Source organism: Mobula hypostoma, chromosome 2, assembly GCF_963921235.1.
Source record: "Mobula hypostoma chromosome 2, sMobHyp1.1, whole genome shotgun sequence".
NCBI classification, from domain to species: Eukaryota; Metazoa; Chordata; class Chondrichthyes; order Myliobatiformes; family Myliobatidae; genus Mobula; species Mobula hypostoma.
Window position 1 is genome coordinate 116,844,608 of NC_086098.1, and position 26,209 is coordinate 116,870,816.

At 40.9% G+C, this 26,209-nt stretch overlaps 1 protein-coding gene across 5 annotated transcripts in view; it reads left to right on the forward strand.

Moving 5' to 3' along the window:
• LOC134342406 (WD repeat-containing protein 26) overlaps nucleotides 1-26,209 on the forward strand; it is a 159,314-nt gene that overhangs the window by 31,261 nt on the left and 101,844 nt on the right. For all 5 annotated transcript variants that reach the window (XR_010017017.1, XM_063040494.1, XM_063040495.1 and 2 more), the window contains exons 4-5: nucleotides 14,261-14,397; nucleotides 18,360-18,457. Coding sequence is in view for 4 of the 5 variants with exons in the window: in XM_063040494.1 (XP_062896564.1) it covers nucleotides 14,261-14,397; nucleotides 18,360-18,457 (235 nt within the window). In the remaining variant the exon portion in view is untranslated. The remainder of the gene's footprint in view (nucleotides 1-14,260; nucleotides 14,398-18,359; nucleotides 18,458-26,209) is intronic.

Below are 26,209 nucleotides of genomic sequence, written 5' to 3' on the forward strand. Positions count from 1 at the left end.
GTACCATCCTTTGTGGGGGGAGAAATCTTCCCCTTCAATCGCTCGGGTTTTTTCCCCCTTATCTTAAAACCTGTGTTCTTTTAGATTCTGACCCTTGGGAAAAAGATTGTGATTATCTATCCTATTTATGTCTTCAATAATTTTATAAACCTCCATAAGGTCACACCTCAGCCTTTTGTACTCCAGTGAGAAAAATCCCAGCCTATCTAATCTCTGTGTAATTAAAGCATTCCATTTCAGACAACATTCCAGTGAGCCTCTAATGCATCCTTTCTAGTACCACTGCATCTTTCCTATATTTTGGTGATCATCACTGTACTATTAATAATTGAATCTAAGACTACAGGTTTATCCAAATTGCAAAAGGGTCTAACTGTTTAATATATGGTTGCTGTTCAAGCTTGGGTTAGACTTTACTGATTTGTGCAAGTGATGTGTTATCATTGATATTTCTCTCTATCTCAATGCCAATGAATACTATACATCCACATTTGCCCTGAACAGAGGGGCAATTACCTAGACTGTTGAGTATCACTTTTTAGGCCAGACTGAGTAAGGTTGACATTAATAAAACAGATGAACTTTTCTGATAGATTCGTGGCTACCATTGCACCATTTATGGCTACCAGTGCACTCAGGTCCACTGCCCTAGTTAAAAAGGGAACAGCAGGTCTCAACAGGGAAAAAGAACTTTGACCAACGACTAATCCAGACATTGAAAGTTTTGAGAGGAAGGGATATCAATCGGGTCCACTTCCTGAGTAGAAAAAGGAGCAGCGGATTGCTACAGTGAAAATGAGTTTTGACCAGCGACAGATCCGAACATCGGAAAATTTGGGAGGAGGGGATTTCACTCAGGTCCACTGCCCGAATCGAAAAGGGAGCAGCAGGTTACTACAGTGAAATCAAGCTTTGAACAGTGGCCAATCAGTGTTTGGTATCAAGTAGCAAGAGCAAATTACAGGCTGGCGGGGGCAAGCGCAGCAGCCGTAGTCTGAGTGGACGGAGTCAGAATGATGATTTTGAGGCTTCAGTCAGAGAAATCAAAGAAATGAAAAGCTCAAGGTTAAGTTTTTCTTCCCCCTTCCCTTATTTATATTTGCTCAGCTAGGACAGTAAAAATGCCAGGCAGGATAATTGAATATTCCTCTTATGGGATGTGGGAAGGCAGGGACATCTTCAGTGTCCCTGATGACTGCAACTGCGAGAAATGCAATCAACTGCAGCTTCTAACAATCCATGTTAAGGCGTTGGAGCTGGAACTGGATGAACTCCGAATCATTTGGGAGGCTGAGGAGGTGATACATAGGACATAGAGAGAGGTAGTTACACCCAAGATCCAGGACACAGGAAGGGGAAGGGGGTTCCCCTTCCAGTGCAGAGAAAAGTCACAGTGGTCGGTGGCACTGAGTCAGGCTGTACGATTCGAAAGGAAAGGGGCAAGAAGAGGCATACTGTGGTGGGGGGGGTGGTTTCATTAGGGGAATGGACAGAATGGGATTCCCAGATGGTATGTGGCCTCCCAATGCCAGGGTCCAGAATATCTCTGATTAAGTCCTCTCAGCATTCTTAAGTGGGAAGGTGAATATCCAGAAGTCGTGGTTCATGTACATACCAATGACATGGGCAGGATGAGTGAAGCGGTTCTGAATAGGGAGTTAGGTGCTAAGTTGAAGGGCAGGCCTCCAGGGTTGTGATCTCAGGATAGCTACCCATGCCATGAGCGAGTGACATGAGAAACATAGAAAACCCACAGCACAATACAGGCCCTTTGGCCCACAAAGTTGTGCTGAACATGTCCCTACCTTAGAAATTACCAGGCTTATCCATAGCCCTCTATTTTTCTAAGCTCCATGTACCTATCCAAAAGTCTCTTAAAAAAACCCTATCGTAGCCGCCTCCACCACTGTTGCCGGCAGCCCATTCCACGCACTCACCGTTCTTAACTTACCCCTGACATTTCCTCTGTACCTACTCCCCAGCACCTTAAACCTGTGTCTTCTTGTGACAACCATTTCAGCCCTGGGAAAAAGCCTCTTGACTATCCACATGATCAATGCCTCTCATCATCTTATACACCTCTATCAAGTCACCTCTCATCCTCCGTCGCTCCAAGGAGAAAAGGCCGAGTTCATGCAACCTATTCTCATAAGGCGTACTCCCCAATCCAGGCAACATCCTTGTAGATCTCCTCTGTACCCTTTCTATGGCTTCCACGTCCTTCCTGTAGTGAGGCGACCAGAACTGTGCACAATACTCCAAGTGGGGTCTGTCCAGGGTCCTATTTAGCTGCAACATTACCTCTCAGCTCCTAAATTTAATTCCACAATTGTTGAAGGCCAGTACACCATATGCAGCCTTAACCACAGAGTCAACCTGCGCAGCTGCTTTGAGCGTCCTTGGACTCAGACCCCAAGATCCCTCTGATCCTCCACACTGCCAAGAGTCTTACTATTAATACTATATTCTGCCATCATATTTGACCTACCAAAATAAACCACTTCACCCTTATCTGGGTTGAACTCCATCTGCCATTTCTCAGCCCAGTTTTGCATCCTATCAATGTCCCGCGTAACCTCTGACAACCCTCCACACTATCCACAACACCTCCAACCTTTGTGTCATCAGCAAACTTACTAACCCATCCCTCCATTTCTTCATCCAGGTCATTTATAAAAATCACAAAGAGTAAGGGTCCCAGAACAGATCCCTGAGGCACACCACTGGTCACCGACCTCCATGTAGAATATGACCCGTCTACAACCACTCTTTGCCTTCTGTGGGCAAGCCAGTTCTGGATTCCATGCCTCCTTACTTTCTCAATAAGCCTTGCATGGAGTACCTTATCAAATGCCTTGCTGAAATCCATATACACTACATCTACTGCTCTTCCTTCATCAATGTGTTATTGAAACTAGGAAGAGTATACAGTTTAATACGTGACTAAGGAGTTGGTGTAGGAGGGAGGGGCATAAGATTTTTGGATCATTGGGCTCTCTTCCAGGGGAGTTGGGACCTGTACAGAAGGGACTGTTTGCAGCCAGTGGGAAGGGTTGTTAATGCTGCACGGTGGGGTTTAGAGTTGCAGATAGATGGGAACCTGAGTTCCAGTACAGTTAATAGAGAAGTTGTTGAGGCAGATGTTGGTAAGACCTCAGACAAAGTTAGGAATCAAAAGATTGAGTATGGTGGAACCAGTGTCCTGAGCTGCATATACTTCAACGCAAAAAATATCGTAGGAAAGGAGGATGATGATGCTAAAGACGAGGTAGCTGGTTTATAGGGGCAATGTATAGTGAGGAGAGGCTTTTGATAGGGCAAAATTGCAGTCAACAGGTCAAGTTGCAATGTAAAAGGTGGACAAAATCGAAAAGAGTGAATACAGGACTGCAGGTGTTATATTTGAATGCGTGCAGTACACAGAATAAGGTTGATGAACTTGTAGCACAGTTGCAGATTGGAATGTATGATTTAGGCATCACTGAATCATGGCTGAAAGAAGATTATAGCTGGGGGTTTAATGTCAAGGATATCGAAAGAGCAGGTGAGGAGTCGGGGGCGTTGCCCTGTTGGTTAAAAACAAAGAATGAAATCAAATCATTAGAAAGAGGTGACATAGGGCTGTAAGGTGTTGAATCATTGTGGATAGAGCTAAGGAAGTTCAAGGGTTAAAAGACACTGATAGGAGTTATATGCAGACCACTAAGCAGTAGTAATTATGTGGTGAACAAATTGCAATGGGAGATAGAAAATGCATGCCAAAAAGGCAATGTTATAATAGTTATGGTGGATTTCAATATGCAGGCAGGTTGGTGCTGGATTCCAGGAGGGTGAATTTCTCGAGTGCCTATGAGATGGCCTTTTGGACGAGCATGTGATTGAGCCCACTAGGGGATCAGCTATTCTGGATTGGATGTTGTGCAATGAACTAGAATTGATTAGAGAGCTTAAGGTAAAAGAACCCTTAGGGGAAAGTGATCATAATATGATTGAATTCACCCTGAAATTTGAGAAGAGGCTAAAGTCAGATGTATCAGTATTACAGTGGAATAAGGAGAATTACAGAGGCATGAGAGAGGAGTTGACCAGAAATGATTGGAAAGAACACTGGCAGGGGTGACGACAGAGCAGCAATGACTGGAATTTCTGGAAGTAATTTGGAAAGCACAGAATATATCCATCCCCAATAGGAAGAAGTATTCTAAAGGCAAGATGACACATCTGTGGTTAACAAGAGAAGTCAAAGCCAACATAAAAGCCAAAGAGAGGGCATATGATAGAGCAAAGTTAGTAGGAAGGATTGTGAAGCTTTTAAAAACCAGCAGAAGGCAACTAAAAATTCATTAAGAAGATAAAAATGGAATACAAAAGTAAGCTAGCAAATATTATTAAAGAGACTTTATATAAGTACTGGTGAGGCCTCACTTGGAGTATTGTGAGTAGTTTTTGGGCCCTTTATCTAAGAAAGGATGTGCTGAAAGTGGAGAGTGTTCAAAGGAGGTTCATGAAGATGATTCCAGGATTGAATGGCTTGCCATATGAAGAGCATGTGATGACTCTGGGCCGGTATTCACTGGAATTCAGAAGAAAGAGGGGTGACCTCATTGAAACCTGTCAAATGGTGAAAGGCCTTGATAAAGTGGATGTGGGAGAGTCTAAGACCAGATGACCCAGCCTCAGAATATAGGGGCGTCACTTTAGAATGGAGATGAGGAATTTCTTTCGCCAGAGAGTGGCCAATCTGTGGAATTCTTTTGGTGCAGAGGCTAAGTCTTTATGTATATTTAAGGCAAAGGTTGATAGATTCTTGATTGGTCAGGGAATGAAGGGATACAGGGAGAAGGCAGGAGATTGGGGCTGGGAGGAAAATTGGATCGGCAATGAAGAAATGGTAAAGCAGACTCCTTTATCTTATGGTCTTATCTTCTGTACAGATTTATTTCATTTCTTGAATGTAAATTTTTAAACTGCCATAATGGGATTCAATCTTACATCTTGGGTCAGTAGACCAGGAGATCACATGAAGCTCAAGAGAAAGCACTTCATCCTTTCACACATAATAGATTTCGACGTTGAATTCAACTTTCCAGCCTCTATTTTGCATATTAAAATTGTACTATTTCTCCCTTCTTTCAGACTTCATGGTTTACTTCTTGCTTGCACCAGTCATACCTCCTGTTATTTACTTTGTTACTTCACTTGGAGAGACTGCTTGGTGTGAGAGAAGGAGAAACGTTTATGGCCATTGCATTTCCTGTGGTTATATGGAAACAATTCCCCAAGAGCAAAGTTCTAAGATGGCAATGGAAGAGGAAACTGGGGGTCAGCTTTTTAAAGTGATTGCTCCCCTGTGATTCCCTAAATTTCTCATTCATCTCTATCAACCACTTCTATTCTGACAGCACTTTCCATTCAACTGCTAGTACAGTACTTGCATATTAACTTCATTCTTTCCTTGTATCTATTCATTCAAGCTCCCTGGTGGTTTTAAGTTTCAGTGAGATCTCACATTCATTTTGTTAGTAGAGCTCATAGCTCCATTAATCCTAACCTCTGGTGACATCTGTGTTGAGTTTTCATATTTTCTCTAAGGCTAAATGGGTTATCTTTTGGGAGTTCCTGATTCCTTCTACATTCTGAAAATGTATATTTTGCTGGTTTAGTTAGCCACTATAAATAGTTCCTCGAGTTGGGTGAGTGATAGAATCTCTGCAGCAGTGGAGGGAATGTGTGGAGTATAAAATGAGTTGGGTAGTATGGTGTAAAAGTGGATGCTTGATGGTCAGTGCAGACTTGGTGAGCCAAAGGATCTGTTTTCCTGCTGTATCTCTATATTACTCTCTTGTATGACTCAAGGGAATACAGATCTAGTGCATTCAATTTCTACCCATATAACAAAACTGCCAAGCCTGGTGAACCTTCATTGTACTCCCTCTTGGGTAAGGGGACTCTCTGCAGTTATGTTTCATTTGCAAGTCATTGAGTACACTATAGTCTGGATACTGTATACAGTTCTGGTCACTACAGAATAGGAAGGGTAAATTCTGCCGAAGGGAATGCAGAGATGAGTCATCAGGATGTTTCTTGGGATGGAGTATTTCAGTTATGAAGAGAGAATGGATAGGCTGGGTTTGTTTTTCTTGGGCAAAAAGGAAACTGAAGGGGTTCTGACTTAGGCATGTGAAAGTCTGAGTGACTTGATGGGGTAAATGGTAGGAAACATCTCCCCATAAAGAATGTAAAAGTAGAGCATAGGGCAAAGGGGAAGATGTTTAGAGGGGATCTTAGGAAGGACTTTTTCATTCAGAGTTTGGTTGGAATTGGAATGCACTGCTTGAGTGAGGGAAGAGAGAATGCTGTCAGGACATTTAAGGATTACATAGACAAGCACGTGAAATGCCATTGGCTACAGAATAAGTGCTAAGTAAGTGGAATCAGTGTAGATAGGTACTTGATAATTGGCATGAATGTGCTAGACCAGAGGGCCTGTTTTGGTGCTATGTAACATTATGAAGGTGTAGAATACAAGAGCAGGGCCTTCATGCAAGAACTGTATGTGACACTAGCTACACTAGATAGAGAGTACTGTTTCTTGTCACCACATTTACAGGAAAGCATGACTAGATAGATTTATGCAGTTGTGGAAACTGGAAAATTGGAACCATTAGGAAAAATTGAATTAACTGGAACCAGGGGTTGTGGGGGAATTAGCTGAACTACATAAAATTAAATGGCCCTGAAAGAGTAAATAGGAAAAAGCTACTTGCTTTAGTATTACCTTACCTTATAATCAGAAAAGCATCCTTTTTCGATTACCTTCTGCCTCCTAACAGCAAGCTATTTGCGGATCCAAATTCGCCAGCTCACCTTAAGCTTCTGAGCATGCAGACCATGGAAAATCCTTGTCAAGTGCCTAACAAAATTCCATATAGACAATGCTGTTCCTACCCTGTCTGCTGTAAAAATGCTATTCCATTTTCGCAGTTCCTTTGCGTCCACCACAGTAGTTTCCAGCATGCAGCTTTCCTTTCCAGGACGTCAGAGATGTCCTTCTTCAAGGGATGGTGTTTCCCTTCTTCCACCATACATGCTGCCCTCACCCACATCTCCTCCATTTCCTGAACAACTGTGTTTACCTACCACCCTATGAGCCTCTGCCTCCAACACATCATCCTCTGCAACATCCACCATCTCCAAAGGGATCCTACCACCAAACATAGCTTTACCTCCATCCACTCTCTCCACTTTCTGCAGGGATCACTCCCTCCATGATTCCCTTGTCCATTCGTCCCTCCCCACTAACCTTCCTCCTGACACTTCTCCCTGCAAGCAGCCAAAGTGCTATACCCGTCCATTCACCTCTTCCCTCAGTTCCATTCAGGGCCCCAAATAGTCCTTCGAGGAGACGCAACACTTCACCTGTGAATCTGCTGGGGTCGTCTGTTGTGGCCAGTGTTCCCAGTGCAGCCTCTCCTGCATTATTTATTTATTGAGATACAGCACGCAATAAGCTCTTACAGCCCTTCATTCTTCACTGCCCAATAAACTCCCAAATTTAATCCTAGCCTAATCATCGAACAATTTACAATGCCCAGTTAACCTACCTGTGGGAAGAAACTGAAGCACTCGGAGGAAACCCACGCAGTCACAGGGAGAACGTATAAACTCTGTACAGGCAGAGGTGGAAATTGAATCCAGGCCACTGGTACTGTAAAGCATTGTGCTAACTACTATGCTACCAGTCTTCTCCATACATTGCGGAATAGGTCCCTCCGGCCCCTCAGGCCATGTCACCCACCGATCCTCTGATTCAACCCCAGCGTAATCACAGGACAATTTACTGACCAATTACCCTACCAACCAGTATGTCTTTGGACATCGTTCTTCCCACACAGTCACGGGCAGAACATATAAACTCCTTACAGGCAACAGAGGGAATTGAACCCAGGTACTGTAAAGTGTTGTGCTAACCACTAAGCTACCGTGCCACCTATTGTTGAGGCCCGTTGTAAATTGAGGGACCACTTTGTTGAGCTCCTCCGCTCTACCTGCCGAAAGGGGAACTTACTGGAGGCCAAACATTTTAATTCCAATTCCTATTCCTGCTCTGACTTCGGTCCATGGCCTCCTCTTGTGTCAAGCCAAGGCCACCCTCAGGGTGGAGGAGCAACACCTTATATTCCATCTGAGTAGCCTCCAACCCAATGACAGGAATATTGATTTCTCCTTCTGGTTTAAAAATAATCCCTCCCCTCTCTCTTCTATTCCCCACTGGCCTCTTGTCTCTTCTCACCTACCTAGCACCTCCTCCAGCCTCCCCTTCCCTTTCAACTGAGTCCACTCTCCTTTTAGATTACTTGATCTCTAACCCTTTATCTTCCCTATTCACCTGGTTTCACCTATTACCTAGTTATCCTCCTCCTCCTCCCTTGACCTATTTATTCTGGCGTCTTCCCATCTTCCTTTCCAGTCCTGAAGAAGGATCTCGACCCAAAACGTCAGCTGTTTATTCATATCTATAGATGCCGTCTGACTTGCTGAGTTCCTCCAACATTTTGTTGCTTTAGATTTCCAGCATCTCCAGAATTTCACATGTTTACAACATATACCATTCTGTCTTCTTTAGTCTTTGTTACCACGTCCATTTTAATGCAGAACAGTTAGAGGAGGTGAGAAAATAGGAGTTGTCTGTAATAGCGTTGGACCAAGAGAAGATGGATGACATTGTGTAGACTGGGAACTGAAGGCTTGTTAATGGCAGTTTATTTGTCTGGATGATGTATAAATTGAGGCAGGAGAGAAAAGGAAACCTGGAATTGAAATACAAAACTCAGCTACTGCTGGAAACTTCTCATTTCTCTGCAAGTACAGTATAAACTTGCCTATTTCTAAATTTCTCACAGCTTTGAAGAAGGCCAGTAAGTCACAAATGTCAATTCTTATCTCTCTCTACACAACTTGCCTGTCTTTCCATTTGTTTTTATCATGAACTCTCAGTAGAACTTGTGCTTGTATTTCTGGATTCTGATTAAGCTTCTGAGTCATTGTCATCCATATGACAGTAATATATCTATAGTCCTAAAGCTAGGAGCTCTACCAGGCATCAAGTTCTTTTACATTGTTGACATAATGATGGTTGCCATTAGCCATTAATGGAATACTGTACAGCATAGATTGAGGAAGTGGTGCATGGAGCAGGGTTTTAAGATCTCTAGATCATTGGGATCTCTTCTGGGGAAGGTATGACTTGTTCAAAAAGGAGGCGTTACTTCTGAACCTGAGGGGCACCAATATTTTTGCGGGTGTGTTTTCTAGAGCTGGGAAGGGATTAGGCTAAATTGGCGGGGGATGGGAGCTGGAGTGAATGGGCTTAGAACGGCATAGTTGGTATTGAAGTTATCTGCCTCTCTATTCTCAGTGATATTTGAATGCATGCAGTATATTAAATAAGGTAGATGATTTCATAGTGCACTTAGAATCCTGTACATTGATTTCAGTGCAGTGTTCAATACCATCATCCTGCAGAGACTGGTGGAGAAACTGTCGCTGCCTTAACACTGCCATGTGTCGCTGGATTCTGGATTTCTTGACAGAGGGACCACAGTCAGTCCGTGTTGGCAGGAACATCTCTGACTCCATCACACTGAGCACTGGATCCCCACAAGGCTGTGTGCTTAGCCCATTGCTGTTTACACTGCTAACACGTGACTGTGCAGCCAGATTCAAGGAGAACCTGATCATTAAATTTGCAGATGATACCACAGTGGTGGGGCTCATCAGCAAAAATGATGAAACAATGTACAAGGAGGAGGTCAAACACCTAGAGAGCTGGTGCAGTGATAACAACTTGATGCTTAACGTCACCAAAACCAAGGAGATGATTGTCAATTTCAGACGGTCTCAGCCTGAGCACACACCCCTCAGCATCAGTGGCTGCACAGTGGAGAGAGTGGAAAACATCAAGTTCCTGGGGTGCAGATCTCAGACAATCTCACCTGGTCCAGGAACACCACTGTGATTGTGAAGCAGGCCCAGCAGAGTTTGGACTTTCTGAGGAAGCTTAAACAAGCATCACTCCCCACTAACATCTTAACTACATTCTGCAGAGGCGTGGTTAAGAGTGTGCTGACCTTTTGCATCACAACCTGTTACTCCAGCTGCAGTGCTGTCGACAAAAGAGCCTTGCAGAGGGTGGTTAGGGGAGCAGAGAAGATTATAAATATTCAGACCCCCAAACCTTTGTCACATAAATGAGTATTGCAACCAGGGATTTTGATCAGTTTAACTGAAAATTTTTATTTGTGAATCACATCCTCCCCTTTTCACAGTAGAGCCCTAGAAGCAGGGAAAATTGTAAAGCATGAAAACTAAAAATTCAAAAACTGAGATGTCTGTAGTTACAAATGTATTCAACCCCTTTGCTCAGTACTTTGTTGGTTAAGTCTATTAGCTTTGCACTACATGATGGAGCAAGATTTGGCATTTCTCCTTGCAAAATTGCTCAAACTGTGCCAGTTGGGGAGCAGCAATCTTGAGGTCTTGCCAGAAATGTTTGATCAGATTAAGGTCAGGACTCTGGGCCACTCAAGGACATCAATTTTCCTCATTTGAAGCCACTCCATGGTTGCTCTGGCAGTGTACTTAGGGTCGTTGTTCTGCTGAAAGACAAATTTCCTTCCCAAGTTAAGATTTTTGGCTGAGGCTAGCAGTTCTTTATCCAGGATCTTTCTGTATTTAACAGCTTTCATTTTCCCATCAACCCTGACCAGATTTCCAGTCCGTGCTGCTAAAAAGCATCTCCATAACATGATGCTAGTTCCACCATACTTTACTGTTGGTATGTGTTACCTGGCTGATGTGCATACTGGATTTACACCACGTACCACTCAGTATTGAGGCTAAAAAATTCCACTTTAGTCTCATCTGACCACAAGACCTTCTTTTGCATCTTTACAGTATCTTCTAAATGATGCTTTGCAAAGTCTTTACAGGGAAAGGACATTTTCTTTTAAGCCAGGGTTTCTTTCTTGTCTCACTACCATAAATTCCCTTTTTTTTTGTGCAAGGCCTTAGAGATTGTGGAGCCATGAACTTCATCTCCAGTTGTAGTCACTCAACTTCTGCTCACTCAGAGGGACAACCTGACCTAGGCAGTGTGGCTATGGTTTCATATTTTTTCCACTGTTTCATGATGGACTGCACTGAGCTCTGTGGTATGTTCAGTGCCTTTGAGATGGTCTCGTACCCTTCCTCAGATCTCTGCTTCTCTATTATCATTTCCCTGACTTGTCTTGGACGTCTTCATTTTGGTTTGGTCTGTTGAAAATCTACCAATATTGTCGGACCTTAGAAAGGGACTATTTATTCTTATTAATTCATTGAAAACAGTTGATCTTCCAGTTTTCTACATCAACAAATTGGGTAGATTGTTAAGGTAATAATGCACCTGAGGAAAGTTAGTGTAGTAATTACAAAGGGGAATAATACTTTCAAGCTCACAATTTTGGTTTTTAATTTTTAGTTAATTGTTGACAGGTTTTGGAATTTTTCTTTTGATTTGATATGATGTGCAATGTTTTGTATATTAGCTCAATAAATCCTACTTCAGTATATTTTAAGTTTAGAAAATAAGACAGTAAAATGTGTAATTAGTTGTGGGGGGCTGAATACTTTTTCAAGGCAGAGTAAAAGCAAAAGAAAGCATATACATATATGCAAAAATTAGTGGGAAATTAGAGAATTGGGAAACTTAAAAAGCACAGAAGGCAAGTAAAAAAAAATCATAAGGAGAGTAAAGATTAAATATGAAGGTAAGCTAGCCAAAGATATCAGAGGATACCAATTTTTTTCATATATGCAGTAGAAAGAGTGAAAGAGGTGAGGGTGAATATTTGACCATTGGAAATGACACTGGAGAGGTAGTGATGGGGGACAAAGAAATGGCAGAAGAATGTAAATACGTATCATGTGTCAGTTTTCACTAGCAGTATGCCAGAAACTCTAGAATAGTAGGGGGCAGAAGTGAGTGTAGTTGTATTACTAAGGAGAGGGTGTTTGGGAAGCTGATAAGTCTGAATGTAGGTAAGTTACATGAACTACATCCCAGCATTCTAAAAGAGGTAGTTGAAGGGATTGTGGAGGCATTAATAATGATCTTATAAGCATCACTGGATTCTGGAGTGGTTCCAGAGGTCTGGAAAATTGCAGATGTCACTCCACACTTTAAGAAGGGAGAGAGGCAGAAAAAAGGAAATTAAAGACTAGATAGCCTAACTTCAGTGGTTGGGAAGTTGTTGGAGTCTTATTATAAGGTTTCAGGGTTCTTAGAGGTGCGGAATAAAATAGGCCAAAGTCAGCGTGATTTCCTTAATGGGAAATCTTGCCGGACAATCTGTTGGAATTGTTTGAAGAAATGTTGGGCAGGATAGACAAAGAGCCAGTGGATATTATTTACTTAAACATTCAGAAGGCCCTTGACAAGGTGCTGTACATGAGGCTGCTTAACAAAACAAGAGCCTATGCTATTATAGGAAGGATACTAGCATGGGTAGAAGATTGGCTGACTGGCCGGAGACAAAGAGTTGGGGAAAAGGGGGGCCTTTTCTGGTTGGCTGCTGGTAATCAGTAGTGTTACGCAGGGGTCAGTGTTCGGACCACTTCTTCACATAATATGTCAATGATTTGGATGATAGAATTGATGGCCTTGTGGCCAAGTTTGCAGATGATATAAAGATATGTGAAGGGACAGGTTGTGTTGAAGAAGCAGGGGGTCTGCAAAAGACTTAGATGGGAGAATGGGCAAGAAAGTGGCAGATGGAATATAATATAGGGAAGTGTATGGTCATGTACTTTGGTAGAAAGAATAAAGATGTGGATTATTTTCTAAACGGGGAGAAAATTCAAACACCAGAAGTGCAGAGGGACTTGGGAGTCATCATGCAGGATTTCCTAAAGGTTAACTTGCAGGTTGTGTCGGTGGTAAGGAAGGCAACTACTAAGTTACATTAATTTCAAGAGGACTGGAATATAACAGCAAGAATGTAATGGTGAGTCTTTATAAGGCATTGGTCAGACCATACTTGGAGTATTGTGAGCATCTTTGGGCCCCTTATCTAAGAAAAGATGTGCTGGCATTGGAGAGGGTCCAGAGGAGCTTCACAAGATTGATTCCAGGATTGAAAGGGTTAATGTATGAGGGCCATTTAATAGCTCTTCGCCTGTACTTTATGGAGTTCAGAAGAATGAGGGTGAATCTTATTGAAACTGATCAGATATTGAAAGGCCTAGACAGAGTAGATATGGAGAGGATATTTCCTATAGTAGGTGAGTGTAGGGCCAGAGGGCGCAGCCTCAGAATAGAGGGGTGTCCATTTTGAACAAAGTTGAGAAGGGATTTCCTTATTAGCCAGAGGGTGGTGAGTCTGTGAAATTCATTACCATGGATGGCTGTGGAACCCAAGTCATTGATTATATTTAAAGTAGAGGTTGATAGGTCCTTGGTTAGTAAGGGCATCAAAGGTTACAGGGAGAAGACAGGAGAATGAGATCGAGAGGGGTAGTTAGCCATGATGGACTCAATGGGCCGAGTGGCCTGATTCTGCTCCTATGTCTTACGGTCTTGTGACCTAATTGTATATATTTTGACTAATGGTATAATGTGTCCTTGATTTGATGGTGATACATAGTGTCAGAATTTTGATGGAGTGACATTAAGTTACGATAAAAATGAACCACTGAGTTAAAATAGTTGAATATTCCTGTTATTACAATACTTTACCTTCAAAAAAAAATTTTTTTTTAATCTGCAAAGAGTGATGTCTGCAAGAGTTGATTTCAGCCTTGGAATTTAGCTTTTGGCGGCACAGTGGTGCTCCATTTGGTGCAGTTGTCTCAGTCTGGCATTGTGGTTCCAGATCTGATATTGGGTACTTTCTGAATGGAGTGTAAGTTTTTCTTGTGACTGCCTGGATTTCTCCAGGGAATTTTAATAACCTCCCACATCATAAACATGTGCTGAGTTTTAGATTAGTTGGCTTCTGTAAATTGTGCTCTATTATTAGTAGGTAGGAGAATCAGGAAGTTGTTCATACGCAGATGAAGGAACAGGTTATTAGGTAAACTGACGGACAACATAGACTTGAATGGACCATATTACTTTTTCCTGTGTGGCTAAGAAATCAAAATTCACTAAATTGAGTTTACAAGTGGTAAATTGTGAAATATCTGATCTTTATTTTTTCATGTCTTTGTTTTCTTCCAGAAAATGAAGTTCTTACTGTTGCAGCAGAAGTACTTAGAATATCTGGAAGATGGCAAGGTTTTAGAAGCCCTTCAGGTTCTGCGTTGTGAACTGACTCCTTTGAAGTACAACACAGAGCGAATACACATTCTTAGTGGGTATGTAGGAGAGTTGAACTGAGAATCTTCATCTGAAAATGTTGAAAGTTTCTTGCACAACTGTGAGTTGTGTTTTTTTGGATGCATTGGGATAGTCTCACCCCAGAGTGGATCTCTACAATAGTCTCTTCTGGTTGGTATAAGTGATGTTGGTCTCAGTGACAAATTTGCAATGTTCTCCTATTATTAGTGGCTGTCCCATGGCTTCAAAATATAATTTAAAACCCTGTCATGTTTTTAATCCTACCCTTAAATTCTTACCCATATTCATTAATTTTAATGTGAAGAACAGTAGTCTTGCAAAGTTTTGTAACTTTCCTATCTTCATATGGTGAAGCTGAAACATCAGGGTTGCTTTTAATCAGACATAGCCAATATGGATTTGTGTATGACTAAATTGATTGAAATTTTTGAGGATGTAGCAAGTAGTCAACATGGATATTAATGATTTTGATAAGATTTCACATGACAAGTTAGTCAAAAATGTAAAAACATAGGATCCAAAGTAGGGTAAATAAAAAGATTTATTTCACTAAGCAATCAAACAGCGGAGTTGTAGATTTAAATTAATAAGTTGAGGTATAGAGAAGCAATGAGGAAATTTTTTTTTGGCCAGAGGTTCTGGAGCTCACTGCCTCCGGGGCGGGGGGCGGGGGGGATGGAAAGAAACCCTCATCACATTTCAAAAGTACTTAGATAAATATTTGAAGATTTTTGATACAACCTACCTTTTAACTGTAACAGTTAACCACCTTCTCTCATTCATTTTCTAGGGTTAAGCTGCGAAGTTTGAGATTCTGGTCAAAAGACAAAGGATAATTAGATGTCTTTAAGATGTATCGTAATGTCTAAAAATAGTTCTTGCATAACTGCTGGGATGTAAATTGGTCGTCCTATTGTCACGTGTACCAAAGTATAGTGAAAAACTTGTCTATAAGACCATAAAACATAGGAGCAGAACTAGGCCATTCGGTTTATTGAGTCTGCGCTGCCATCCCAGATCCCACTCAACCCCATACACATGCCTTCTCACCATATCCTTTGATGCCCTGACTGATCAGGAAACGATCAACTTCTGCCTTAAATATACGCATGGCCTCCACCGCAGTTTGTGACAGAACATTCTACAGATTTACTACCCTCTGGCTTAAAAAAAATCCTCCCTACCTCTGTTCTGTTTTGAGGCTGTGCCCTTCTAGTTCTGCATACCCCCACCATAGGAAACGTTCTCTCCACGTCCACCCTATCTAGTCCTTTCAACATTCGGTAGCTTTCAATGGGATTCCCACACACACTTCTAAATTCCAGTGAGTACAGGCCCAAAGCTGCCAAATGCTCCTCATATGTTAACCCTTTCATTCCTGGAATCATCCTTGTGAACTTCCCCTGGACTCTCCAATAACAACACATCCTTTCTGAGATATGGGACCCAAAAAGGCTCAGCATTATCTCCTTGCTTTTTTATTCTTTTCCTCTTGAAATAAAAGCTAACTTTGCATTTGCCGCTATTACCACAGACTCAATCTGTAAATTAACCTTCTGGGACTCTTGTACGAGGACTGCTAAGTCCCTCTGCACCTCTGATGTTTGAACCTTCTTCCTATTTAGATAATAGTCTGCACTATTGTTTCTTTTACCAAAATGTATTATCATACATTTCCCAAGACTGTATTCCATCTGCTACTCTTTTGCCCATTCTTCCAATTTGTCGAACTCCTGCAATTGCATTGCTTCCTCAGGGCTATCTATTCCTCTACTTATCTTCGCTCCTTCTGCAAACTTTGCCACAAAACCATCAATTCCATTATCTAAATCACTGGCAAACAATGAAAAGGAGCAGTCCTTTACTGACCCCTGAGGAACACCACTGGTCACCGACAGCCAACCAGAGAAAGCCCCTTTTTTCCCACTTGCTGCCTCCTGCCTGTCAGCTACTCTGCTACTGTTTTGTCTTGCTTACTGTTCATGCAAATCAGTTAATTACAACAATGCATTGAGGTAGAATAAGGGAAAGCAAAACAATGCAAAATAGTGTTATGATTACAGAGACAATAAGGTGAAGATCATAATTAGGTCTGTTGTAAAGCCAAGCTCCATCTTGGCCTAATAAGAAAGTGTTTAATAGTTTTATAATAGGTAGACTCTGCCCTTGAGCATGGTGGTACATGTTTAAAGGCTTTTGTATCTTCTTCCTGATGGGAGAGGGAGAAGAGAGAACATCTGGAGTGGATGGGGTTTTTGATTATGCTGGCTGCTTTACTGAGACAGCGAGTTGTCTAAACAGAGCCCATGAAAGGCAGACTTTATTTATTTAGTATTACAGCCCTTCTGGCCCTTAGAGCGATGCTGCCCCAGTAACCCCAACAAATCTGATTAACTCTAACCTAATCACAGGACAATTTACAATGACCAGTTAATTTATCTCGTATGTCTTTGGACTCTCGGAAGAAACCTGAGGACCTGGAGAAAACCCACTCATTCTGTGGGGAGGATGTACAGAGACTCATTACAGAATGGCACTGGAGTTGAACTCTGGAATGGCCCAAGCTGTAATAGCATTACGCTAACTGCTATCCCACCATGGCGCCTAGTTAACTGATTTATTCAAATCTATATTCCTGCCTTTTGATTGCTAAGTGAAGTCGATCTCTTTCTATTTACTCTACCTTGTTATTACACTTAATGAGCTGTGTCCACAGCTCTGCAGATGTTTGCAGTCACAGGCAGAGCAGCTGTCATGCCAAGTTATGATGTAAGCTGCTTTCTGTGGTTGATAAAAATTGGTGGAAGTCAAAGGGGACACACCCAATGTCTTGAGCTTTCTGACAAAGTAGAAGCATTGATGAGCTTCACTGCAGCTCAACAACATGGTTGGATCAGGACAATCTATGGGTGATAGTCACTGGTGAACGCAGCAGGCCAAGCAGCATCTATAGGAAGAGGAAACGTCGACTGCGCCTCTTCCTATAGATGCTGCTTGGCCTGCTGCGTTCACCAGCAACTTTGATGTATGTTGCTTGAATTTCCAGCATCTGCAGAATTCCTGTTGTTTGGTGATAGTCACTCCTCAGCTTGAAACTCTCAGCCCTCTTTACCTCAGTACTGTTGATGTAAACAGAAGCGTGCACCACCCTCTCTCCACCCCCACCCTCTACTTCTTAGCCAATGTCTAGCTCTTGTTTTTTTTTGTCATTGAGGGAAAAATGTCATGACATCATCATTAGAATAACTATCTCCTATTTGAGATGTGACCCACCATGTTCGCCTGATAATTTGAAGTCACCTGAAATATTTTCTTATGGTTCCATTTACTACATTAATGGCAAAAATAAAATATACATTAAGCATCAGATCAAGATACTGGGAATAATGCTGTAGGTCAGGCAGCATTACTGGAAAGAGAAATAGAGTTAATGTTTAAGCAAAGACCCTTTACCAGAGCCTCAAAGAAAGATGTCACTAATTTTGATGTCTCTTTTTGCTCATTTGTAGAGTTTTCCATCTCACTGCTCAAGGGAAGACCCATTTAGTTTTCTGCTTTTTCTCTTAAAATGAGATGTGTTCTGATAGTTGTCAGTACTTCTGAATTTGATATTTGAGCAAACAGATAACCAGATTGATCTCTCCCACCCACATTTTTCTGTAAAAACCAAGTGTTCGAAATAATGCTGAGGGTAGAATAGATTGAGAATCTCTACTGGACTCGTAGGTAAGTACACAACCTGATTTTGTAAAAATCCATTCCTGTAAGTGATATTTATGTCTGCTAGGGTCAGGTTAAAAATGTGATACCTGCTTCTAGATCAATTACATTATCAGTACTTGTACAATGCTGCTGATACACAAGAGAATCTTACTCCGTTAGCAGAATTCAATGTTGCTTCAAATTTTTGTGGCATTCTTTTGTTTTATCAGTTATGATTCCCTATATGGTTGTTTATAGATAATTTCTAATACTACAGGTATCTCATGTGCAGTCATACAGATGACCTAAGAGCAAAGGCAGAGTGGGAAGGAAAAGGGACAGCTTCACGATCAAAATTACTTGACAAACTTCAAAGTAAGTTAATTCTATTTTTCAACAAAGAAGTAAATGATGCTAGGCAGACTAATAAAAAGAGCTTGTATGAACATTTTATCCTTGGCAGTAAAAGGGAAAGGAATTATCATATTGGGGGTTATTTGAGGCATTGCACACTAGATGATGATGTTCACGTGATTTGTGATATAACAATCTGCTGGAGGAAGTCAGTGGATAAAACAACATGTTTCGAGTGGAAATGGGGAAGAATTCTCGTGTGTTTTCGGTCAAAACTCTTTCAGTTCTTCAGGAGATTGGTGTGCAAACTTAAAGCACAGGGTATTGGGGGTATGGTATTGATGTGGATAGAGAATTGGTTGGCAGACAGGAAGCAAAGAGTGGGAATAAACGGGACCTTTTCAGAATGGCAGGCAGTGACGAGTGGGGTACCGCAAGGCTCAGTGCTGGGGCCCCAGTTGTTTACAATATATATTAATGACTTAGACGAGGGAATTAAATGCAGCATCTCCCAAGTTTGCCGATGACATAAAGCTGGACGGCAGTGTTAGCTGTGAGGAGGATACTAAGTGGATGCAGGGTGACTTGGATAGGTTAGGTCAGTGGGCAAATTCATGGCAGATGCAATTTAATGTGGATAAATGTGAGGTTATCCACTTTGCTGGCAAGAACAGGAAAACAGATTATTATCTGAATGGTGGCCAATTAGGAAAAGGGGAGATGCAACGAGACCTGGGTGTCATTATACACCAGTCATTAAAAGTGGGCATGCAGGTACAGCAGGCAGTGAAAAAGGCAAATGGTGCTGACTTCCGGGTCATCAAGGGAATGGCCGCGTAAGGAAAAGGTCTCTCGACAAAAAAGAAGGTAAACTGCCCCAAAATCGAATTTAGACAAATACTTAATATTGCATAACTATATTAATAAAAGGGGCAAGGATGATGTCTAAGAACAAGAATAAAAAGTCCGCTTCGAAGGCTGATAAACATAAAGAGATGCAGCAAGGCGACAGGCCTAGCTCCCCCACGGCAAGCCAGGACGGAGATAATGAGGGGGAATCGGTGACTCTGTCTTTGATTCTCGGAGAGATTCACGAGTTCCGACAAGATAACAGCAAACAGCTGGAAGATATTAAAGGAGAAATAGTAAAAACTAACTCGCGGATAGATGAAGCCGAAGCGAGGATTGTTGGAATTGAAGAGAAGCTACAAAACGCCGAGGAAGTGATAGCAGAAATGCTGAAGCTACAAGACCAGCTCCAGTGGAAACTAATAGATCAAGAAGGCCGCTTGAGAAGGGAAAATGTGAGGATCTACGGAGTTCCCGAAGGAACCGAAAGTAAACCCGGATTGATGATTCCCTTCGTGGAGAAGCTGCTTAGAGAGAACCTTGATATACCGGCCGCAAAAGACCTACAGATAGAAAGGGCTCACTGCGCGTTGGCACCACAGCCTCCGGCAGGCGCCCAGCCCAGATCGATTCTGATCAGATTTCTCAGTTACAGAACGAAGGAAGAGGTGCTTAAAAGAGCATGGCAAAAGAAAGGTTTCATGTGGAACAACTGCAAAATCAGTTTAGACCACGACTACGCACCGGGGATTCTTGCCAGACGGAAGGAATATATGGAAACACGGAGAGTACTGAAGGAAAACAACATCAGATTCCAGACCCTGTATCCAGCTCGGCTGAGAGTCTTTTACGACGAAGGGACAAAAACTTACACTACGGTGGAGGAGGCAACGTTGGACCTGGCGGACCGGGGACTACCTATTAAAGTTATCACCCAACCGGAGTCGCTACTGGAGAGGATTCGGCAGAAGTCGTGGCAGTTAGTGGGGCGAGGACGCTCCACTCGAACCAGAGTGTCAAACTACAAGGAAAAGCTGCAAATATTCAGACGCGAATGTACAGAGAATACAGATTAATTAAGAGAAATGACTGAAAAGAGTAAATTGGACTTAAAAGTAAAATGAAAACTGGTAACTGAAAATAAACTAGGCGGAATAACTTGAATGATAGCAATATGGTCGAGACATAAATAGGAGAAAATTCTCTATGATTATTCAAACTGCTGAGGGCCCTCTAACACAGGGTGAAGATAGAGGTTATCCCTCTGAACTGAGGCGGGTCGGTGCTCAGGCCTCACTGTGGGAAGTCGGGAAAAATTTTCAAATGTTATACGTTCAGAAATGTCTAGGGTGTGGTTATATGTCTTGGTTTACTGTTGAGAAGGGATTGCTTACTGTTTGGTTAGAAAAGGAGAGTGTTTTTTTTCTTCTAGAGAAAAATGCAAACTGAATTGGTAAAAATAATTTCCTATGATGTTAATGGGGTTTTGAATCCAATTAAAAGAAATAAGATTATGTCTAAATTGAAAAAAGAGAGGGCACAAATAGCTTTCCTCCAGGAAACACATATGAGCCAATCTGAACATGGAAAATTAAAAAGAATGGGCTTTAAGCATATATTTTATTCATCATATAAATTGAGTCACAAAAGAGGGGTAGCTACTTTAATATCAAGTACTCTTAATTATGAACATATTTCAGAGACTAGAGACAAAGAAGGACGGTTTGTAAAAATCACAGGAAGAATAGAAGGTACAGAAATAACATTGCTGAATGTTTATGCTCCTCCAGGTAGTGAATGGTCATTTTATCGACACATTTTTGACCTAATGGTCAGTTCTCGAGGGGTAGTAATTTGTGGAGGGGATTTTAATATTAGATTAAATCCTATATTAGATTCTTCAAGAATAGTTACTCAGAATAAACCTCTGACTCGGAAAGTGAATTCATTGATGGAGGAGTTGGGAATTATAGATGTCTGGAGGGAATTACACCCTACTAGTAAAGATTATACATATTACTCTTTCCCTCATTCAGCCTATTCAAGGATAGACTATTTCTTTATCTTTAATACAGATAGACTCAGGATAAAAAACTGTAATATTGCAACAATTGATCTGTCGGATCATAGCCCAGTCTCTATGTCTCTAATCCTGGAAAGGAAAATGAGGAAAACACTATGGAGGCTAAACTCACATATACTCAATAACCCGAAAGTAATGGAGAGAGTAAGGGGTGAAATCAAAGAATATCTAGACCTTAATGACACGGGAGAAACATCACCAGTGATTTTATGGGATACATTGAAAGCTGTACTGAGAGGGAAAATTATTTCCATTACTACTCACATGAAAAAAATCAATGCACAAAAATTAGCAGACCTTCAAGGAAAATTAAAACAACTTCAAGTTGTAGATAGCAACAAAAGTAATTAAAATCGAAAACAGGAAATTAGGAAATTGCAAAGTGAAATTGATGATATTTATACGTTGGAAACTCAAAGAAATTTTCTTTACCTGAGACAAAAGAATTATGAAGTAGGAGGTAAATCAGCTAGATTATTAGCATATAAATTACGAAAACAACAAGCGGACAATACAATTCATAAAATAAAGAATCCAAAGACAAAGCTTGTGGAGAGTACAATAGGGAAAATTCAAGAGAGTTTTGAAACATATTATCGAGAGCTGTACTCCCAACCCCGGGCCCCCAATGAGCCCTATATAGACAGTGTATTGAATTTTTTAGATCTACCTAAACTTACAGATTTACAAAATGAAAGTTTATTAGAACCAGTAACTGTCAAAGAACTGAACGTGGCCATCTCTAGGTTAAAGGCTGGAAAGTCCCCGGGTTCTGATGGGTTTACCTCAGAGTGGTACAAGTCCCTGAAGACACAGTTAGCCCCATTACTGCTTAACACCTTTAATTGGATCTTGCAGAGAGGAGAAACTCCACCTTCCTGGAGAGAAGCGATTATTTCAGTTATTCCTAAAGAGGGTAAAGATAAACTAGAATGTGGCAATTATCGGCCAATTAGTGTTCTTAATTTAGATTACAAACTATTTACATCTATATTAGCGCGCAGATTAGAAAAGCTTTTACCTGGCCTAATCCATTTAGACCAGACTGGATTTATTCAACAAAGACAAACACAGGACAACATAAGGAGAACTCTGCACATATTAGAACAGGTTAATAAGAACGAGACAGAGACAATGGTAGTAGGATTGGACGCTGAGAAAGCTTTTGATTCGGTTAGTTGGGCATTCCTATACAGAGTGTTAGGAAGATTCGGCTTTCAAGAAAGGTTTATTAAAGTAATTCAGACTCTATATGACAGCCCTACAGCCCGAATTAAGATAAATGGGGACCTCTCTGACTCCTTCATTTTAGAGAGAGGCACTAGACAGGGATGCCCAATTTCTCCTCTCCTTTTTGCGCTATATATTGAACCAATTGCCCAACTAATAAGACAGAGCGAAATCGTAAAAGGTATCAAGGTGGCAGGGATTGAACAGAAAGTGGCGTTATTCGCAGATGATGTTTTGGTCTATCTGAGTGAACCAGAAAAATCATTTATAGGATTGTTTACACTGTTGGATGACTTTGGGAAAATATCAGGTTATAAAATAAATGTAAAGAAAACGCAGGTTATGTCCCTAAATTATACACCATCCAAAAAATTGCAGGATACATACGATCTTAAGTGGGAAGCTAAATCATTAAAATATTTAGGAATAACCCTGCCGAAGGATCTTTCAACACTGTCACAGGTAAATTATGGGCCATTAATCTCAGAGATAAAAGCAGATATGCATAGATGGAATCTTATCCCCTTTTTAAGTTTAAATTCAAGGATAAATACTATAATAATGAATATTCTTCCTCGGTTATTATATCTTTTCCGTACTTTACCAGTGGAGGTGGATGATAATCAATTCAGGGAATGGGACAAATGGATTTCCCGCTTCATTTGGCAAGGAAGGAAACCTAGAATTCGATATAACACCTTACAGTTAGGGAAGGAAGGAGGAGGTATGGTTCTTCCTTGCCTGAGAAATTATTTTTATGCCTCACAGATAACCCCTCTGTTATATTGGTGTAATAGGGAATATAAGGCTAGATGGAAGGAAATAGAATTTGGATTAGTTGACAGTTTTCCTCTCCGGGCCTCAATAGCTGACAAAGGATTGATGGCCCAGTTGGAAAAATTTAATAATGCTTGGATAAATCTTACATTAAAAGTATGGCAGAAGGTGGTTAATTCATGTGGAATTAATAACATGTTAAAACTCTTTAGATGGTGTGCATATGATACCGAATTCCTTCCCAACAGAGGAGATAAAAGATTTGAGCTATGGATAAAGAAAGGTCTTACAACCTACCTCTCATTTATAGATATAAGAGTATTACAAAGTTTCCAAATCCTGCAGGACAAACATGGCCTAGAACATAATGACTTTTTTAGGTACCTTCAAATACGAAACTATGTTAACCAGAGTTGTAGATATACAGACCTATCAACAGTAGAATTAGAATTTTTCAAGATTCTGAATTCGGCTTGCAGTTCAATACCTAGTAAATTAGTTTCTCACCTACATAATGCACTCTCCCATGCTAAAAATGTAAATACACTGTATATTAAAGAGAAGTGGGAGAAAGAAGCGGGGTTGGTACTTTCAGAGGCGGCTTGGGGGAAAATCTGCAGCTTTCAATGGTCCTCGACTAATTCTTTGACTTGGAGAGAACATTGTTGGAAAAACATTATAAGATACTTCAAGACCCCATATCAGGAAAAATATAAAGATACAAATGTGATGTGTTGGAGAAGGTGCGGCTCCAAGGAGGCAAATCATTTTCATATTTTCTGGGATTGCTCTAAATTAAGTCTATTTTGGGAAGGTATTCATAGAATATTAGTTAAGGTACTTAGGTCCCAGATACCTCTGAACTTTGAGATGCTCTATTTAGGGCATGTATTGTTCCTTGAACAGAAGGAAGATATAAAGTTGCTGCAGGCCCTCTTAGCGGCAAGTAAGAAATCAATCACTAGAAAATGGCTAAATCCAATACCACCTACATTAGAAGATTGGTACGAAATTATCTTGGAAATACTTAAAATGGAAAAGTTGACTTACTCCCTGAGAACTCAAAAAGAAACATTTTATCAAATCTGGAATAAATGGATTGAATATATAACCCCAATGCGAGCAGACTTTAGATGACTCTCCTAATGATTTATATTGCTCTTCTCATCAACACAGTAATATTGCTAACGTAAGCACCCCTAGTCTAAATGTTTGTTTTTTTTTGGAAAATAGAGAATTAACACAAGTAAAGGGAAAGATTTGGGAAAGGGATAAAAAAAAAGAAAAAATTAAGTAAATAAGTACATAGGGATTGGATAATTATGTCTGTGGGCAGGAACAAGCATGAACAAATTGAGATATAAACACCTACAATGGTTGGTATATAGGCTTGTATGCAACATGTTGGACCAGTGGAAATGGTCCAGAAGGGTTGTATGGAAACTATTATTACCATTTTTCTTAACAACTAATTTCATTACTTAGCCTAATAGGTTAGATTTACCACAGTACATAATTATCTATTTAAATGTTTATTTTCCTTTTATATCATCTCAATGTGTACTTAAGAATGTGTAAATAATTGTAGTTTTATACATATAAAAAAATGGAAAAGGTTATATGTGTGAAAAAAGTACATGATAATTGTGAATTCCTTATCCAAATAAAAATAAAATTAAAAAAAAAAGAAAAAGGCGAATGGTATGCTGGCATTCATAGCAAGAGGATTCGAGTACAGGAGCAGGGAGGTACTACTGCAGTTGTACAAGGCCTTGGTGAGACCACACCTGGAGTATTGTGTGCAGTTTTGGTCCCCTAATCTGAGGAAGGACATTCTTGCCGTAGAGGGATTACAAAGAAGGTTCACCAGATTGATTCCTGGGATGGCAGGACTTTCATATGATGAAAGGCTGGATCGGCTAGGCTTATACTCTCTGGAATTTAGAAGATTGAGGGGGGATCTTATTGAAACGTATAAAATTCTAAAGGGATTGGACAGACTAGATGCAGAAAGATTGTTCCCGATGTTGGGGAAGTCCAGAACGAGGGGTCACAGTTTAAGGATAAAGGGGAAGTCTTTTAGGACTGAGATGAGGAAAAACTTCTTCACACAGAGAGTGGTGAATCTGTGGAATTCTCTGCCACAGGAAACAGTTGAAGCCAGTTCATTGGCTATATTTAAGAGGGAGTTAGATATGGCCTTTGTGGCTAAAGGGATCAGGGTGTATGGAGAGAAGGCAGGTACAGGGTTGTGAGTTGGATGGTCAGCCATGATCATACTGAATGGCGATGCAGGCTCGAAGGGCCGAATGGCCTACTCCTGCACCTATTTTCTATGTTTCTTTACACTCGGTGGCCACTTTATTACAGGAGTGGAACCTGGTGTAGTCTTCTGCTGTGGCCCACAGGTTTAATGTATTGTGGATTTAGAGATGCTTTACTGCACACCACTGTTGTAATGCGTGGTTATTTGAGTGCTGTTGCATTCCTATCAGCTTGTCATTCTTCTCTGACCTCTCTCGTTAACAAGGCATTTTTACCCACAGAACTGCTGCTCTTGCTGGTTTTTTTTGTCTTTTCGCACCATTCTCTGTAAAATGTAGAAACTGTTGTGCATAAAAATCCCAGGAGATCAGTGTTCCACAGTAAGTCACTTTGATGACATTTTTTCCCCATTCTGATGTTTAGTTTGAACAACCACTGAACCTCTTGACCACGCCTGCATGTGTTTATGCATTGAGTTGCTTCCACAAGGTTGGCTGATTATATATTTGCATTAACAAACAGGTGTACCTAATAAAGTGGCCACTATGTAAATTTCTGCTGTGGTTATC